A 19,282-nucleotide genomic window follows, 5' to 3' on the forward strand; every position below is an offset into this window, starting at 1 on the left:
TCCCACCTGATGCCATGTAGGGCATCTGGCATCCTTGACAAATCCCAGAAGTTCTTCTTCAGATGTTTCTAGTAAGACCGTCATGCTCTTCCTGGGAAACCCCTTTCTGTCACTTCATGGCATTGAGTATTAAACTTACTTTAATTGCCTTTATAAGTTTATATATGTCCCTTTAATTCCCCCTCCCCGAACATATTTCTTTTATTTAGAAGTGCCTCTTATTGCCAAAAACTCTCCTGGTATTTGAAAATTTCAACAGTGCCCTTTTATCTTCTTTTCTCCAATATAAAGACCACCCAGTTGTTTCAAGTAAAGCAAGGTAGTCAGACTAAAGGATTCTTTAGGTTCAAGACTGGTTTCTCTCCCCTTTCTCTCAGTACCCCCTGGTCCCATGGGCCAGCGAAGGAGGTGTAACGTTGGGAAGCACACAAAGTGCTGTGCATTCCTATTCAAGTGAGGTCCTGAATGTCATCCTGTGATTCCTCCTAACCTGTCAATCCACACTGGTTTCTTTAATCCAGAATCCAAATGAGAAGATTGGTTGCCTCAAGAGGAGGGTTGGCGCAGTGACTGAAAGCAAAGGCTTCTAGTGCTAGATACGCCTGGGTTTGAATCCCAGCTCTACCACTCCCGAACTAGGTGGCATTGAACAGGTTACAGATTGGACTATTCCTCAGTTTTCCAATCTGTAAAATGGGAATGATAATCAGGGTCCCTATAAATATTATACGGAACAAATTCAAAACACTTAGGTCAATACCTGCTATAATACAAGAACATATAACATAGATATGTATATAAAGTAGTAATAATGGCTACCACTTATTAATCTATGGCATTGACAAAAATTGTACCTTTTTAAAATTGATATATAGTTAACATACCATATCATGATAGTTTCAGGTTTATAACAGAGTGACTCAACAATTATATGCATTATGAAATGGTCACTACGATAAACGTAGTTACCATCTGTCACCATACAAAATGATTACAATATTATTAACTATATTCCTTATGCTTTTCATGCCGTGATTTATTTATTTTATAACTGGAAGTTTATACCTGTTAATTCCCTTCACCTATTTTGCCTATTCTCCCCCACCCCACCCCCTCACTGGCAACCATGTTTATTTTCTGTATTTAGGAGTCTTTTTCTGGTTTTGTTTTGTTTTGTTTGGATTCCACATATATGTCATATGTGTCATATGGCATCTTTCTGACTTATTATACTTAGCATAATACATATTAGGTCCATCCATGTTGTTACTAATGGCAACATCTCATTACTTTTATGGTTGAGTGATATTCCATTGTATGTATATTCCACATCTCTATCCATTCATCTATGGGTGGACACTTGGGTTGTTTCCGTATCTTGGCTGTTGTCAAAAAATGTGACAATAAACATAGAGAAGCATATATCTTTTCAAGTTAGTGTTTTTGTTTTCTTTGGGTAAATACCCAAAGGTGGGATTACTGGATCATATGGTATTTCCATTTCTAATGTTTCAAGGAACTGCCATACCTTTTTTCATAGTGACTGCACCAATTTACATTCCCACCAATAGTGCACGAGGGTTCCTTTTTCTCCTCATCCTTGCCGACACTTGTTGCTTCTTGTCTTTTTGACATTAGCCATTCTGACAGGTGTGAGGTGATAGCTCATTGTGGTTTTGATTTTCATTCCCCTGCTGATGAGTGATGTTGTGCATCTTCTCATAGTCTGTTGGCCATCTGTATGTCTTCCTTGGGAAAATGTCTATCCAGGCCCTCTGCCCATTTTTTAATCCGATTGTTGGGTTTTTGATGTTGTCTAAGTTTTGTCTGTATTTTGGATATTAACCCCTTATTGAATATATCATTTGCAAATGTCATCTCCCTTTCGGTAAGTTGCCTTTTTGTTTTGTTGGTGGTTTCCCTCATTGTGCAAAGCTTTTTAATTTGGGTGCATTTCTCATAGTTTATTTTTGCTTTTGTTTCCCTTGCCTGAGGAGACATATCCATAAATATGTTGCTAAGGCCGATGCCCAAGAGACGCTGCCTATGTTTTCTTTGAGAAGTTTTATGGTTTCAGATCTCACATTTAGATCTTTAAAACATTTTGAGTTTATTTTTATGTGTGGTAGAAGAAAGTGGTCTAGTTTCATTCTTTTGCATGCAGCTGTCTGGTTTTCCCACACCATTTATTGAAGAGACTTTGCACATTCATAGTCCTTTGTCATAGATTGACCATATAAGTGTGGGATTATTCTTGGGTTCTGTTCTGTTCCATTGATCTCTGTGTCTGTTTTTTGTGCCAGTACCATCCTGTTTTTGATTACTGTAGCTTTGTAGCATTATTTGAAATCTGGGATTGGGATGCCTCCATCTCTGTTCTCTCTCAAGATTGCTTTGGCTGTTGAGGGTCTTTTGTGTCCATACAAATTTAAGGATTATTTGACAGTGTAACATGGAATAAATGGAAAGATAATAACAAATAAGTGGAAAGATATAACATGCGCATAGGTTAGAAGAATTAATGTTGTTGAAATGTCTATACTGCCCAAAGCAATCTACAGATAGAATGTAATCTCTATCAAAACACCAATACTATTGTTCACAAACTGAGAGCAGATAATCCTAAAATATGTACAATTCTTTTTTCCACTCCTACAGCTGCTCCCCGCCCAAATCCGTCTGGATCTGGATCTCTCTGTGCTTTGAGAATGGCCAGGTGGTCTACTGCCATCGGCGTGCAGATCACTAGTTCCAGGCCTGTCTAGTAAAGTCCGCTCGGACCCAATCTGAACAAGCTAGAACAGCTTTCCTTCTCTTGGCGCTTCCAATATTCCATGGCAACACCAGTCCATATAATAACCTGTACTTGAGAAGATTAGTTTGTTTCCCCAGAGCTATTAAAAAAACACATTGTGTATCCTTCCCACCGGCCTCTAAGCCTCATCCTAGCCTCATCTCAGGTTTAAATATCTGTCTCTGCCTTCGCCTGTGGAAAAGGGACTTAGCAATGCCAAGTTAAAGCCCTGGTTTCTCTCTCCTCCCCTGCTGCCCCAGCAGCTAGCTCACATGTCCCCTTGTCCCTCTTAACTGTGCTCTGGGCTGGCCGGTGCTGCCAGGATGGGTCATCCCCAGGTCTGTGCCTCGCCAGTGCAGCTGGCACGAAGGGCTGGAAAGAGGTGGTCAAGGGCTGGTCTTCATAAGAGGCTAGTCTCTGCCTGTTACACTGGTGACAGACCTGTGACTGCAGCAGACACACCCAGGCATGCATTTTGTCACCCCCATAAACTGGATGCCCCTGGTGAGGTTGGCCATCATAGCTGTGAACCCTACTCCATTCTGGGTCCTGTGTTCTCTCTCTGCCCTCCCTCCTCCAGCATTCTCTGTAGAGCCTTAGAATGCCTTCTTCCCATTTCGGAGCATCTCCCTGGAATATTGATGGGATGGCCTGTGGGATGGTTTCCATCCCTTATGATTTGCCAGCATTAACGCTTTCTGCTCTTTGGTCTGAAATTGAATGAAAGGAGAAGGTCATTTTGTTTGTCCAACAGCCAAATCCAACTATTAGGAGAAAATACAGTGTTTTCTCCCTCCTGGAAGAAAATCTTATTAGACTAATTGGTTTATTTATATACCAGTCGTCTTCTTCTGCAATCAGACAGATTTTGAAAGAGGAAAAAATAGCCATTGCCTACATTTTAATGAGTTTCAAAGTACATTTGGATCCTGTTTTCTCAAGAGACGTTATTATACGGGGTTAAAGTCTGTCCTCTGGAACACTCGACTACTGACAACCAAAGCCTCCTGGGGCACAGCAGAGCTTACCAGACATGCGAGTGCTGCCCCCGGCTCTGGGTTCACAAAGAAGTTGCCCCAGTGCACCCTTCATCCTGCACTCAGTATCTCCCTTCTGTTGTTCAAGCAGACACAACTGAACAGCAAAACCTGACTGTTATTTATATTTCTTATTTTAAGATGGTCTCTAGAAATCTTTGCTGTCAGAAAAACTATTTTCCAGAGACCATCCTAACAACCCCACTGTTGGAAACTGTGAAAGCAGAAACAGATCTTGTTGTGTCTTTCTTGGCCACAAAGTCGAGTAGCAGGGAAAGCCAGATGAGCCTCGGGGTCAAGGCTGACGTCAGACTTCACTCTCGGAGGTGTGCCGTCCATGGCTCTGGCTTTAGGTGGAACAGGATGGACCGACAAGTGGTTTAACAAGATGCTTACTAATGCATTTATTGAGGGCTTGTTTTGTGCCAGGCATTTTCTTGTCATAACATCCTTATGAAGTACAGGAAGATCTCCATTTTATAATTGAGGAATCTGAGGCCCAGAGAAGGTAAGAAATTTGTGCAAGGTCACACAGCTCATTGGTACACGAACACACAGAGTCAAACTGCAGAGCCTAACTAGTTAAACTCTGTGCCCGCCTATCAAAGGAGCTCTTCTGTCCTTTCCTTGGTGTATAGGAGGCTTCCCAGGACATTCTTGTACAAACTCAGCCTATGTTTCACTGGAGAGCTACCTTCAAGAGGACACAGATCTGTTTTCCCCGTAGACCTACCTTTTCCGCAGCCGTGAAAGAACCATTAAGCCTCTATGTATCTCTGATTGCTTTGGTAGTGAAATTCCACGTCAATGAGGACCCCAAAAGGAAGGAAACTACGAATTGAATGCATGCATTCTTGACCCCTCTCCTGTCCCCGCTCTGCAGTTACCTTGACACTTACATTTGGGGTGGAAGCAGATTTTCCACCCTGGCCTTCTCACTTACTCTTTGCAGCTTATAAAGCACTTTTATTGACCCTAGAAAACATTCTGCTTCCTTTAGTAAATGTGTCCAGAATCTTTCCTGAAGTCACTTTCTTTTCTTCCTTGGCTGACTTCCTCGTTTGGACCACGGTCGGGGGAAAGGTCAGTTGAGGCGAGGCAGGTTTACGTATGACCTTAGACATGGACAGATGATTGCTCCAAACATTGTTGGTAACTTGTTCGGCATTTGGGTCCCATTAGGGACATAAGCAAACAGAGGACGTTTTCTGCAAGAAGGATCATGCATCACTTCACGGCAGCGGGAGTGCAGCGTGTAGGGAGAGTCTTGCGCCTGGCCTAGGGCAGCAAGTCCCGCTCCTCCTCGCTCTGCATACTTCCAGCAGGATGCACTGTCAGAGCTTTCAGGACTGGGCTAGTGATAAATGTTCCCTTAACTTCCCACCTTTGTATCTTTGGAGCAGTAGTCATGAAGAGGCTATAAGGCTCCTCCTCGCAGTGGTACCTGTCCTGGCTTCTGGTTCATGGTATTCATCTTTCCTACCTTTTAAAACATTTATTTAATTATTTAATAATTATTTAATAATTATTTAGTTATTTAAGTATAGTTGACACACAGTGTTATGGTAGTTTCAGGTGTACAACATAAATGATTTGACAAGTCTCTGTGTTCTGCTCTGCTCGCCACAAGGTGAGCTCCCGTCTGTCACCATCCGACGCTATTACAATACCACTGATTCGGGTCGCTATGCTGTCTTCTATCACTGTCACTTCTTTGTTCCATATCTCCGGCTACCCTTCACCCATTTTGCCCATGCCCCACAGGACCTCCCCCAATCCCCCACTGCCCAGGCAACATCAGTTTGTTCTGTTTTTATGGGTCTGTTTCTGCTTTTTGTTTTAATTTTTAGATTCTACATATAATGGAAATCATATGGTATTTGTCTTTCTCTGAGTTCTTTCACTTAGGATAATACCTTCTAGGTCCATCCATGTTGTCGCAGTGTTGTCACAAATGGCAAGGTCTCATTCTTTTTTATGACTGAGGAATATCTCATTGCACATATATACCACTCCTTACCCATTCACCTCAGTGGCCACTTGGTTGCTTACATATCTTTGCTGTTGTAAATATCGCTACTATAAACATAGAGGTGACATCTAGCTTTATGAATTTGTGTTTGTTTTTTTTTGTTTGTTTGTTTGTTTTCTTTGGGTAAATACCCAGAAGTAGAATTATGAGGTCTTACAGTGTTTCTATGTTTTTAAAGATTTTATTTATTTATTTATTTGACAGAGAGAGTGAGTGACAGAGGGAACACAAGCAGGGGGAGTGGAGAGGGAGAAGCAGGCTTCCCGTGGAGAAGGGAGCCTGATGCAAGGCTCGATTGGAGAACCCTGAGATCATGACCTGAGCCAAAGGCAGTCACTTAACAACTGAGCCACCCAGGCGCCCCTTTCTATTTTTAACATTTTGAGGAAACTACATACTCTTTTCCACAGCAGCTGTACCAGTTTACATTCCCACCAAGAGTGTGTGAGGGTTCCTTTCCTCCCACATCCTTACCAACACTTGTTATTTCTTGTGTTTTTGATTCTAGCCATTTTGACTAGGTGAAAGGTGATTCTCATTGTGGTTTTGATTTTCATTTCCCTGATTTTATGATGTTGAGCATCTATTCATGTGTCTGTTGGCCATCTGTAAGTCTTTGGAGAAATGTCTATAAAAGTTCTCAGCTCATTTTTAATTGGAATTTTGGTTTTCTGGTGTTGGGTTGTGTGCATTCTTTCTATAGTTGAGATACTAACCCCTCATTGGATATATCATTTGCAAATATCATCTCCCATTCAGTAGGTTGCCTTTTCATTTTGTTGATGGTTCTCACCACTATGCAAAAGCTTTTATTTTAATATAGTCTCAATGATTTATTTTTGCTTTTGATTCCCTTGCCTGATGAGACATACCTAGAAAAATGTTGTGAAGGCCAGTATCAAAGAGATTACTGCCTATGTTCTCTTCTAGGGGTTTTATGGTTTCAGGTCTGACATTTAGGTCTTTAACCCATTTGTTAGTTTATTTTTGTATATGGTGTAAGAAAGTGGTCCAGTCTCATTCTTCTGCATGTAGCTATCTAGTATTCCCAGAGCCATTAAAGAGACTGTCTTTTCCCCATTGCACTACCTCCTTGTCATAGATTAATTGACCTATAAGCATGAGTTTATTTCTGAGCTCTCTATTCTGGCCTTTTGAAGTATGTGTCTGGTTTTGTGTTAGAACCATACCGTTTGATAGATTTGCAGCATATCTTGAAATTTGGGAATGTGACTCTTAAGCTTTGTTCTTCTTTCTCAAGATGACTTTGGCTATCTAGGGTCTTTTGTGGTTCCATACAAATTGTAGGATTATTTATTTTATCTGTTCCATACAATTGTAGGATTATTGTTTTCTCTGTGGGAAAAAATGCTATTAATATTTTGGTAGGGATTTCACTGAATCTGTAGGTCACTTTGGGTAGTGTAGACAGTTTAACAATATTAGTTCTTCTGATCCATGAGCATGGAATATCTTTCCAGTTGTTTGTGAGGTCTTCAATTTCTTTCATCAGTATTTTATACATTTCAGAGTATAGGTCTTTGACCTCCTTGGTTAAGTTTATTCCTAGTGATTTTATTCTTTTTGATGCAATACTAAATGGAATTGTTTTCTTAATTTCTCTTTCTGCTACTTTGTTATCAGTATATAGAAATGCCAATGGGGGTGCCTGGGTGGCTCAGTGGGTTAAAGCCTCTGCCTTCAGCTCAGGTCATGATCCCAGGGTCCTAGGATCGAGCCCCACGTCGGGCTGTCTGCTCAGCACGGGGCCTGCTTCCTCCTCTCTCTCTGCCTGCCTCTCTGCCTACTTGTGATCTCTGTCAAATCAATAAATAAAATCGTTAAAAAAAAAATGCCAATGGATTTCTGTGTGTTAATTTTGCATCCTACAACTTTACTGAATTTATTATTTTTCATAGGCTTTTTTTGGTGGAGTCTTTGGGATTTTTTATATGTAGTAACATGTCATCTGCAAATAGTAACAGTTTAACTTCTTCCTTGACAATTTAAATGTCTTTTATTTCTTTTTCTTGATACTGCTGCCACTAGAATTTTCAGTACTATGCTGAATGAAAGTGGTGAGAGTGGACATCCTTGTCTTATTCCTGATCTTAGAGGAAAAGCTCTAAGTTTTTCCCTACTGACTTACATTAGCTGAGGGTTTTTTATGTGGCCTTTATTTTGTTAAGGCATGTTCCCTCTATCCCCACTTTGTTGAGAGTTTTTATCATGAACGTATGTTGAATTTTGTCAGATGCTTTCTCTGCATCTATTGAGATATGATTTTTTTTCATTTTGTTAATTGATTTGCAAATATTTACCCATCTGTACATTTCCAGAATAATTCCACTCAATCATGGTGAATGATCTTTTTAGTGGATTGTTGAATGCCGTTTGCTAATATTTTGTTGAGGACTTTTGCATCTATGTTCATCAGGGATATTGGTCTATAGTTCTCTTTTTCTGTACTGTCTAGTCTGGTTATGGTATCTGTGTAATGCTGGCCTCATAGAATGTATTTGGAAGCTTTCCTTTATTTTATGGAATAGTTTGAGAAGAATAGATATAAAATTTTCTTTAACTATATGGTAGAATTCATGTGTGAAACCATCTGGTCCTGGACTTTTGTTTATTGGGAGTTTTTTGACTACTAGCTCAATTTCATTAGTAGTAATTGGTCTGTTCAGATTTTCTATTCCTGATTCAGTTTTGGAAGGTTATATGTTTCTAGGAATTTATCCATTTCTTCTAAGTTGTCCAATCTGTTGGCAAATAATTTTTTTGTAGCAGTCTCTTACAATTCTTTGTATTTATATGGTGTCAGTTGTGACTTCTCTCTTGTTTCTGATTTTTGGGGGTCCTCTTTTTTTCTGAAGGAGTCTAGCTAAAGGTTGATCGATTTTGTTTATCTTTTGAAAGAGCCAGGTTTTGGTTTCTTTGATCTTTCCTATTGTTTTTATAGTCTATGTTTTATTTATTTCTGCTCTAATTATTTCTTTCCTTCTACTAACTTAAGGCTTTATTCTTCCTTTTCTAGTTCCTTTAGGTATAAGGTTAAATAGTTTGAGATTTTTCTTTTTTCTTAAAGTAGGCCTGTATTTTTAGAAATTTCATTCTTGAAACTGCTTATGCTGTGGCCCAAAGATTTTGTTCTACTGTATTTTTATTTATCTTCAGGGGTTTTTTTTATTATTATTACTTCTTACATGCTTAGTAGCATGTTGCTTAGTCTTGACATGTTTTGTGTTTTTTCCATTTTTTTTTTCTTATGATTGATTTCTAGTTTCATACTGTTGTGGTCAGAAAAGATGTAGGAAGGATTTTAATCTTCTTAAATTTATTGAGACTTGTTTTGTGGCCTAATGTGACCTATCCTAGGGAATAGTCTTTGTGCACCTGAAAAGAATGTATTCTGTTGTCTGAAAAGAGTGTATTCTGTTGTTTTGAGATGGAATGTTTTATATATATCTCTTAAGTCCATCTGGTCTAATGTGTCATTCATTGTTTTATTATTTATTTTCTGAATGGATGATCTACCCATTGACATAAGTGGGGTGTTACAGTTCCCTACTATTATGGTATAACTGTTAATTTATCCCTATATATAGGTTTTGGTGTGAGGCTCATATAACATCCTAAATATATAGCAGTCCATATTCAGTTGATGGTCACTTAAGTTCAAACATATTCTTTTTTTTTTTTTAAATCTTGGATATCAGACCTTTATCTGTAATGTCATTTGCAAGTATCTTCTCCCATTCTGTGAGTTGCCTCTTAGTTTTGTTCACTGTTTCCTTTGCTGTACAGAAGCTTTTTGTCTTAATGAAGATCCAAAAGTTCATTTTTGCTTTTGTTTCCCTTGCCTTTGGAGACATCACATCATTAGCCATCGGGGAAATACAGATCAAAACCACAATGAGAAACCACCTTACACCAGTTAGAATGGCAAAAATTGATAAAACAGGAAACAACAAAAGTTGGCGAGGATGTGGAGAAAGGGGAACTCTCTTACACTGTTGGTGGGAATGCAAGCTGGTACAGCCACTCTGGAAAACAATATGGAGGTTCCTCAAGGTGTTAAAAATAGAGCTACCCTACAACCCAACAATTGCATTACTAGGTATTTACCCCAAAGATACAGATGTAGTGAAAAGAAGGGCCATATGCACCCCAGTGTTCAAAGCAGCAATGTCCACAATAGCCAAGGAATTGAGATGCCCTTCAACAGATGAATGGATAAAGAAGATGTGGTACATATATACAGTGGAATATTATTCAGCCATCAGAAAGGATGAACACCCGCCATTTGCATCAACATGGATGGAACTGGAGCAGGTTATGCTAGGTAAAGTAAGACAAGCAGAGAAAGACAATTATCATATAGTTTCACTTAAGTGGAACATAAGCAATAGCACGGAGGACCATGGGAGAAGATAGGGAAATCTGAAGGGGGAGAAATCAGAGAGGGAGATGAACCATGAGAGGCTATGGACCCCAGGAAACAAACTGAGGGTATCAGAGGGCAGGAAGGTGGGGGTATGTGGTAACAGGGTGATGGATATTAAGGAGGGCACATGTTGTTATGAGCATGGGGTGTTATATGCAACTAATGAGTCACTAAACACTGCATCAGAAACTAATGATGTATTATACAGTGGCTAAGTGGACATAATAAAAAAATAGGATTATTTATTTGAAAGAGAGAAAGCAAGAGACAGAGCACGAGTGGAGAGGGGGAGAGAGGGGTAGAGGGAGAGGCACACTCCCCACTAAGCAGGGAGCCCACTGTGGGGCTCAATCCCAAGACCCTGTTATCATGACTTGAGCCAAAGGCAGACACTTAACTGACTGAGCCACCCAGGCGCCCCAAACATATTCTAAAACATATTCTAAAAACAAACATATTCTAAAAAAATTTTTTTTACTCCCCATTCCATGTTTTATGTATATGTAGTCACATTTTACATTTTTTTATTTATAATTTTCTTCTAATTATGGTCTTTTCTTTTGCACTTAAAAAAGTCCCTTTAAGGGGCACCTGGGTGGCTCAATGGTTAAAGCCTCTGCCATCGGCTCAGGTCATGATCCTAGGGTCCTGGGATCGAGCCCCACATCGGGCTTCTGCTCAGCAGGGAGCCTGCTTCCTCCTCTCTCTCTGCCTGTCTCTCTGCCTACTTGTGATCTCTGTCTGTCAAATAAATAAATACAAATCTTTAAAAAAAAAAAAAAAGTCCCTTTAACATTTCTTGTAAGGCCAGTTCAATGTTGATGAACTTCTTTAACCTCTGTTTGGGAAATTCTTTGTCTCCAATTCTGAATAGTAATCTTGCTGTTTAAAGTATTCTTGGTTTTAGGTTTTTGCCTCAGCACTTTGTAGGCCAGAAGAGAGTAGCATGATATATGCAAAGTTTCTGCTAAAAAACCAACTGATAGTCTCATGGGGTTTCCCTTGTAAGTAACTAGCTGCTTCTCTCTTGCTGCTTTTAAAATTCTCTATCTTTAATCCTTGACATTTTAATTACGTGTCATGATGTGAGCCTCCTTAGGTTCATCTTGTTTGCAGTACTCGTTGCTTCCTGGAACTGGATGTCTGTGTTTTTCCCCAGGTTGGGGAAGTTTTCAGCTATCACTTCTTCAAATAAGTTTCTGTCCCCCTCTCTCTCTCTCTTCTCTTCTTCTGGGACCTCATAGTGCGAATGTTTGTTTGCTTGACGCTGTCTAAGAGATCCCTTAATTTGTCATTTTTAAAGATTCTTTTTTCTTATTTGCTGTTCAGCTTGGGGCTTTCCTTTATTGTTTGCTAGATCACTGATCCATTCTTCTGCATCTGCTAATGGACTATTGATCCCTCTCATGTACTTTTCCTTTATTATATTTTTCAGCTGATTCTTTTTTATATTTTCTATTTCTTTGTTGAAGTCCTCATTTCATCCATTCTTTTCTTCAGTCCAGTGAAAATCTCTATATTACTTTAAACTCTTTATCAGCATATCGCTTATCTCCATTTCATTTAGTTCTTTGTTGAGGTTTTTGTCCTGCTCTTTCATTTGGAACATATTCCTCTGTTTCATTTTGCTTGACTTTCCGTTAATTTTTATGAATTAAGCAGAATAGCTACTTCTCCTAGAGCTGAAAGAATGGTCTGTTGTAGGGTTGTCCCTGTGTAGACTATGTGTACCTGGTGCCTTTTTTGGTTCACCGGAGAGGCTAGGGTGGGCTGGGAGTCCTGGGGCATTCCATGTTGGGGCGCCCTGCTGGGATGGCAGGAGTTGAAGTGGGTTTGGACTGAGACAGTCCTGCAGCTCTTTATGCAGAGGGTGCCCTGGCAGGACAGCTGGCATGGGCTGGGCCCTCCCAGAGAGCAGAAGGCACTCTAGCAGGATAGCTGAAGCTGGTGCAAGCCAGGGGGTCCCCAGGTATTCGGCACAATAGGCACCTGTAGCCAAGGTTGTTGCTGCCCAAGGTGCTCTAACAGGGGGGCCCTGGTTGGGCTGCTGGAACTGAGTTAGAAGGTCCAGAGCACTTTGTACTGGGGGAGCACTAGCAAGTCATCTGGAGGCAAAGTGGTGTGGCCTGGAGTGTCTCGGGTATGGTGTGCTGGGTCACCTTGGCAGGAAGTCTGGAACTGTAGTGAGTGCTGAGCACAGGTGCCCTGGGGGCTGCCTTGCTGGGGTCACCCCAGACCACGGGCCCAGGGTTCACTGAGGTGTCAGGCTCACTAGGGCACTGGACCTTGCTCCTCTCCATGCTACCAAGGTGGAGGGGGACTGCGCTCATAATACTCGCCAGCCCCTCCAGCCTGGAGAGATTTCTAGCACGTCTCCTGCCATTTGTCAAGCTTCTAGGGCTGAATGCTTTATATTCTAGTTGTACTCTTAAATTTGTTTTCTGTGCTCCAGGGCAATTGAATCTACTCAAAGTCTCCCAGTACTATTCCTCCCCACTTCGGTTTGCAACATTGAGTATTCCCTTTATGAGCATGTTATCATGTCTCCATCTAGCTTGTGTTGTGCAGAAGCTGTTCGGTCACCCCTCAGTTCCTCTCCAGGGAGAACTGCTTTATAAAATAGGTGTTGATTTGATATGTCCAGGGATAAGGTGAGTTTGGGGTCTTCCTAGCTTGCCATCTTGAACCGGAAGCCCTACCCTGGCTTTTCTGTCCTTGTGCCAGGGCTCAGAACCATGCAAAGTCAGTGAGTGAAGCCCGCTAGCTGTGAGGCAGTGTGGAGTGGTGGGGCATGTGGCTGACCAGGGATGATATGCTCCATCTGAAAAGACAGCCGCTGCTAGACTCTAGGCCTTGTATATCAACCAGTGCAAGTTTAGTGTTCTGGAATATTCTATTTTCCAAGAGAAAGTGGGAAACTTGACTCCTAAATGACATTTCCTAGTTTTTAAATATTTTACAAGTAATTAAAGTTATTTTAAAACATGCTGTGTGAGCCAAATAAGATGTCTGAGGCCTGGGGCTGGTCTTACTTCTATACTCTCTCTCCTTTTCCATAGTCTTGCCTGCCGTACCAGCTTCATCTCTTACCCTCTCACCAAATGTCGCTATCTCAGACAGATCTCTAATCCTCGCCTGCACCCTGGATTTACATGACTAGTCATTTCCATGGGGATGTCTGCACACTTCAAATGCAAAGCTGAGCTCAGCCTCCCAGATCTGTGCCGTGTCAGGTCTTGAGAAATGCTGGATGTTTTTGTTCCATTCCCCCAAAACACTGCTATTACTAATGTTACTGCTTCTGTGGTTAATGCTACCAGTAATCTATTGCCCTTTTTTTGTTACTGATGTCTGTTATCCAGTACCAACCCTCCAGCAGTCAGCCAGAGCAGACCGCGTGACCCTGCACTCCTGCTCACCCTCACTGCAAGGCCAGCCCGTGGGGATTGTGTTCCTTCTTCCCCAAGCCCTCTAGGACTTGCTTCTATCTTTGCCTTCCCACTAACCAGAAACCTTGCTCGTTTCTGAACTTGTCCAGTCCTCTCAGCTATTTTCTCCACCTCTTAACTGTCCACCCACCACCAATAATCTTACCACCTCCTTCAGGACGTACCCAGTACACTGTGGCTGGAGACTGCCTCACTCACCTCTCTCTAGGACTCCGGTGGCTCCCGTGGGCTGGCACTCCACCCCTCCCCTGGCTCCCCAACCATCCGCACGTGCCAGTCATACCACACTGTATGTTCCTCTGCACCTGTGCTGGCTTTTGGGCACGACTGTCTTCTTCCTTCAGGCCTATGTTCATTCCCTTTATCCCCTCCTCTCTCATCAAGTGCCACCGAGGAGTCGTGACCAGCCCCTCCTCAAAGCCGCCACGCCTTCTCTTTTCATCTCACCCAGCTGTGACGGCCACAAAGTTCGCTGGCCTTTCCCCCTTCACTCGATCAGCTCCTTCGTGGACAGGCACTGTCTTTGCCATCTCTGTCCCCACAATGGCTGGTACACGGCCTTGCATGCACTAGACACCACGTAAACCTTTGTAAATTGATCTCCCTTTTAAACTGGAGAATGGCTGTGTCTAACGGGCTCAGAACAAGATATTAAAGGTCAAAACAAAACTGTCTGGTTATTCAGAAGGACCTACCAGAACCTAAGAGAAGGTATCAGGCTAGTGAAAGGGTTATTCTGACGGTCTTCCTTTCCAGGGATGCAGCGTTTAGAGGAAGAACAGCCGTAATTTGGTCTCCTTTCCCTCACGCCCAGTGCCTCTCCACAGTGCCCCTTGGAAGTCTGGTTTCAGTGCCAGGGCCAAAGAAGAATGGACAAAGTCTGCTGGACACTGGGCTTCTGCCACTCTGGCAGTGAGAGCCAGGCACTGTTCCTTTTGCCCAGAAGAACAAGTTGTACCCGCACACTCACAAGATGTCCTCTGCTCTCCTCACTGGCAGGCCTGGGAATTTCCCACAAGCCACTGGGGTCTGTTCTACCATCCTTGTATTCTGAGGTTTTCTGCAGCATTATTTGTTAGTTAGCTCTTAGAATAGATGCCTGTTCCATTAGGGATTGCATCCCTGTGCATGTTTCTCTCGTGTACATATTTCCCCCTTCCTTTCTGAGTGCACAGGCTGATCCAAGAGAACCTAGGCAGCATGAATGCCTCGCTCTCACAGAACTGAGCTAAATGCCTGGACGTGTGCCGCCCTGAAAGCCCCTCAGACTTTTGGGCTGCATCTCCACTCCAGCCCCACCTATGGCCCTGAATTCTTCGTCCGTAGGAGGGAGGAAAAGCTGTTAAACCACACTGGTGTCTGCATTTTTTCTTGGCTCCCTTGGAGAGCTATTCAGCATGTTCTGAGGTCTCTCCTGTCAGCTATGCTTAGGGAGTTCTGCAGCCTTCTCCCCACCCCAGGGTCCCCAGTGGAGGCTTTGTAGCTCTGGACCCCTGGCCAGGCGGGGATGCCGCCTCCCAACACTACCTTCAGCCACAGGGGCTTTTTATTTACTCTGAATATTCCACAGCAGAGCGAGATCTTCTCTTGTTCTCACAGATCAAACCTGGTTAAAGATAACTCGATTTAAACTTTACCACAAAACTTTTTAATCCAAGGCCATTTTTACTTTGAATTATTATTTTAAATCAGCTTGAGTGTCTTTAAAATTGAAAAATCACATTCTGGCCCTGAAAAGCAAATTATCCTGTGCGAATCCTTGGTTTGGACAGGATCAGAACACCTTATGGGCCTTTTTGTCAAAGACGATTTAGTTCCAAATATCCTGATAGGAGCTCAGCCTAAGGGAAGTTACCCAATTGGTATATATACAGAGGATTTATCTACACACATTGCTTAAATGGTCTACGTAGGAAGCTTCTCAGTCATTCACCATTTCAAAATAGAAGGGTAGGAGAAGAGAGCATCTTTGTTGCATAAAGAAGGGTGGCCAACTTTGGGGTTTTTTACTCTCGCAGCTTCTTCCCACAGATCTTCAAAATAATGACCCTCACTCTTCTCTCTGTGGTCTTGTCAGAGAGTAGGAACCCTGACCGGCTGGTCAGGTCCTCAGAAAATGGCACAGCTGTTCTTAAAAGTAGCCCTATTCATAAGCTGTGGGCTGTCGGCAACTGCAGTGTTGGAGAAAGGCACACTATTTTATAAAGAGTTTTTCTTTAAAGGGGAAAGAAAAATACATGGTATTTACAGTGAAGAAAACTGGACCCTTCAACTTTATTTTAGTGGCCACGTCTGAAATGGAAGTGGCAAAGGCCATAAATACACACAAGCAAATGCGCCTTTCAGGAATGACTCATGCTGGCGGTGCCCATAATGGAAAATTCAGCCAGTTAAGCAAGATCAGCCAGAAAGCCTCACACAGGCTCCTCTGCCAGGGCTGATGTCTACCATCTTGTGACCTAATTGTTGTATGTTATTGAATGATCGACTCTCTTTCTTCCCCTCTCAGTTCATGACCAAGAACCCCACCATGCGCCTGGGCAGCCTTACGCAGGGCGGAGAGCATGCCATTTTGAGACATCCTTTCTTTAAGGAAATCGACTGGGCCCAGCTGAACCATCGCCAAGTAGAACCACCTTTCAGACCCAGAATTGTAAGTGTTTAAGACCATCAGAGTAGACTTTCCTCTTTCTTAAAATGTCTCCGTGTTCTACCAAACTCTGTTGTCCCCTATGGAATAACCGAACCAGAAGTTCAGCCTCACCCCTGCAAGGTGGGCTCACCCAGGAGGAGGCTGGCCCTTGAGGCAGCCTCTCTCTCCTTCCAGGTTACTTCTCTTAAATTTTTTACCTCTTGCTTGCTCTGGAATCCATTCTCCCTTAACCTAAACTTTCTGGAGCATAAAGTACCTCAAACTTTCTACGTTTCCCCAAAAGAGTGGGGCTGAGAAATTCAGTGTTCTTAAAGTTTCCTCACACTCCCCCGGTACCTTTCCCAAGCCCTCAAGGAAGTAGAAAAGGCATGAAATGCTACCCACCTCACTGAACCTGGCTCCTTGGCTTGGAGAGCCTGGGTCTGGATCAGCTACTGCTGCCTAGAGTTCAGGCCAAATCCCTTTTGACTCGAGAAATACCGGGCACGGCAGGGGTACCTTCCCAAGCAAGGTAGCTGAGGGGGCACTCCTGAGGGTGGTCTAGCTCTGGCTTTGGGTCAAGAGATCCACAGTGGAGAAAGCAGAAACATATCTTCAACTTAGGTAAGAAAAATGAGAGGTCTAACACTGGCAGAAGTGAGCTTTCCAGCATTAGCTTATAAAGATGTACAATATCAACATTTCCAAACATACAGCCAGCTTAATCTGTAACAGCCCCCAAGGCTGGGCACCAGGCACCCAGCCGTCAAGCCACTTCCTTTACCAGGCCTCCCCTGCCAATGCCTAAGGTAGGAGGGAAGGCTTTGCCAGCGAGACAACAGGAAGCCAACTGGTGAGTAAAGCAAGAGGCAGTTGCTTCCTAAACTCTGTGCTTCCACGTCTTTCAAGAAAATCTCTTCACACCTAGAGTCCTGTGTATAAGCAATTGGTGAGGCAAGTGTGAACTTACACTCTGTTGACAACCGAGCATGTGTGTCCCTCAGTAGAGCCCGTCGAGAAGTGGCACTTTGGGGAAATGCCAACTGAAGGGTGATTGAGAGGGCTGGATCAGGTGACCAAAGTAATTGCTTCGTCTCCCAGCTTGAGGCGGGCCTTCTCGGCAAGATTTCCATGGGGTTAGTGAAGTGGGGGTTCCCAAATGCCCATAACAATACACAGCACAGCAGAATTACTACAACGCGCTTAGTCCTAATGGTCCTAACTGTAAATACTGCGGCTCCCAGGGCTGCAGAGCCCTTCTGACCTCCCCGGAGAGGGTGCAGGCCCAGGGAAGAGGAGAGCCTCCTGTGCCTAAAATCTGACCCTTGTTTCCTTTTGACAGAAATCCCGAGAAGATGTCAGTAATTTCGACCCTGACTTCATTAAGGAAGAGCCAGTTTTAACCCCAATTGATGAGGGACATCTTCCTATGATTAACCAGGATGAATTTAGAAACTTTTCCTTTGTGTCTCCAGAATTGCAACCTTAGCCTTATGGGGAATGAAAGGCATGATATGAGAATCACAAGCAGATCCAGACTTTCCAGGAATTTCCTTTGTGGGGCATTCCCCAGTATCAGCCTTAGAACAAGAACCTTACCTTCAGAGCGCAGGTGGAAAACTCTAAAGGACAGAACTTCAGGAGGTCAACTCTTTCAAGTCCTCATGAAGCCAGGGTGCTGGAAAGAGTGGATACCGAAATGAGATTTCATGAAGAAGTATACTGCTCAACCTAGGAGTTTCCATGGTTCCTCTGGGCTTGGGATGTTAGAAGGAACCAACACAAGAGAAGGTGTGAAGAATCAACTCGATCCTAGAAATTCTGAGCCAACCGGCTTTTCACGTCAACAGGCAAATCGAGACTTGGTCTGGGCCACCCTGTGCTCTTCTTAAGCCAGTGAGCACCGGATACCAGCAGACTACAAGAAGTCTATAAATGCTAATGAAGAATTTGAAGGTAAGGAAATGAATGGCTTTCCAAGCAGAGTGATTTACTCTGAAGAAACAAAACTCACAGCATAAAGCCCTGTCTTGAAAACAGATGTTGGGCACCAAGACAACTGTTCCAGCTTATTCTCTTATCCTCACTTGAAAGGATATTTATTGAGTGCCCAGGGAGATGGTGCCACGCGCCCGGCTAGTGTAAACAGATTCGTGTGCACTGAATTTTCATGCTCCGGACCACTTATGTACCTGAATGGTGTTTGCATTCTGTGAAATGCCTCTCCATGTTGCATATATCATGCTTCTTTGTCTCCACATAACTTTGTCCACAGAAGAGGGCTCGCTGCCACAAGGGCAGCTGTCCACGCAAACAGCAGGTGAGCCAGGGGCTTGCTGCCCAAGGACTTGTGAAAGCTCGGCGTGGGATGATGTGTTGATACCGCACCACACTCAGTGAAGAATCGCACGCCACTCATGTCAATGACCAGACTTACGGCTTACACATTAGCAGGTTATTTAAGTTATATTTTAAGAAACAAAAATGCTTGGTATGCATTTTAATAATTAGAAATGACTCTTACAAACAGGACATTTACCGAAGGACCTTAGAATATGTACTCATATATGCAGCTGGAGAATTTTGTCTGTCTGGAAATAAATGCATTTTGTAGCAAAAGCAAACTTTCTGTCTAGGATGATTTGTCCCATCCCCACTAGGAGATGAGATATTTAAAAGGTTTTGAGCAGAATGGCTAGAACTCCTAAAGCAAATTCCTGGAAGGCTGATAGAACCTGCGTCTCCCTAAGCGGACTTGACCTCTTACTGCCCAGAACTTCTGTTCTGACTCAGGGTACTGACTGCTAAGCTGTGCGGCGACAGAGCAGGCCTCTGTCTCAGTGCCTCAGCGCAACGTTGATTTCTCAGTCGCATAAAACATAGTGCAAGTT

The 19,282-nt window shown here is 42.9% G+C and overlaps 1 protein-coding gene across 1 annotated transcript in view; it reads left to right on the forward strand.

The window, feature by feature from the left end:
- Positions 1–19,012, forward strand: part of PRKCH (protein kinase C eta) — a 229,761-nt gene extending 210,749 nt beyond the window's left edge. Inside the window, exons 13-14 of the mRNA XM_080808358.1 lie at positions 16,269–16,412; positions 17,734–19,012. Of these exons, the coding sequence (XP_080664484.1) occupies positions 16,269–16,412; positions 17,734–17,880 (291 nt within the window). The 3' untranslated portion in view covers positions 17,881–19,012. The remainder of the gene's footprint in view (positions 1–16,268; positions 16,413–17,733) is intronic.
- Positions 19,013–19,282: the final 270 nt, after the last annotated feature.

This window comes from Martes martes (assembly GCF_963455335.1).
Source record: "Martes martes genome assembly, chromosome: 7".
Taxonomy (NCBI): domain Eukaryota; kingdom Metazoa; phylum Chordata; class Mammalia; order Carnivora; family Mustelidae; genus Martes; species Martes martes.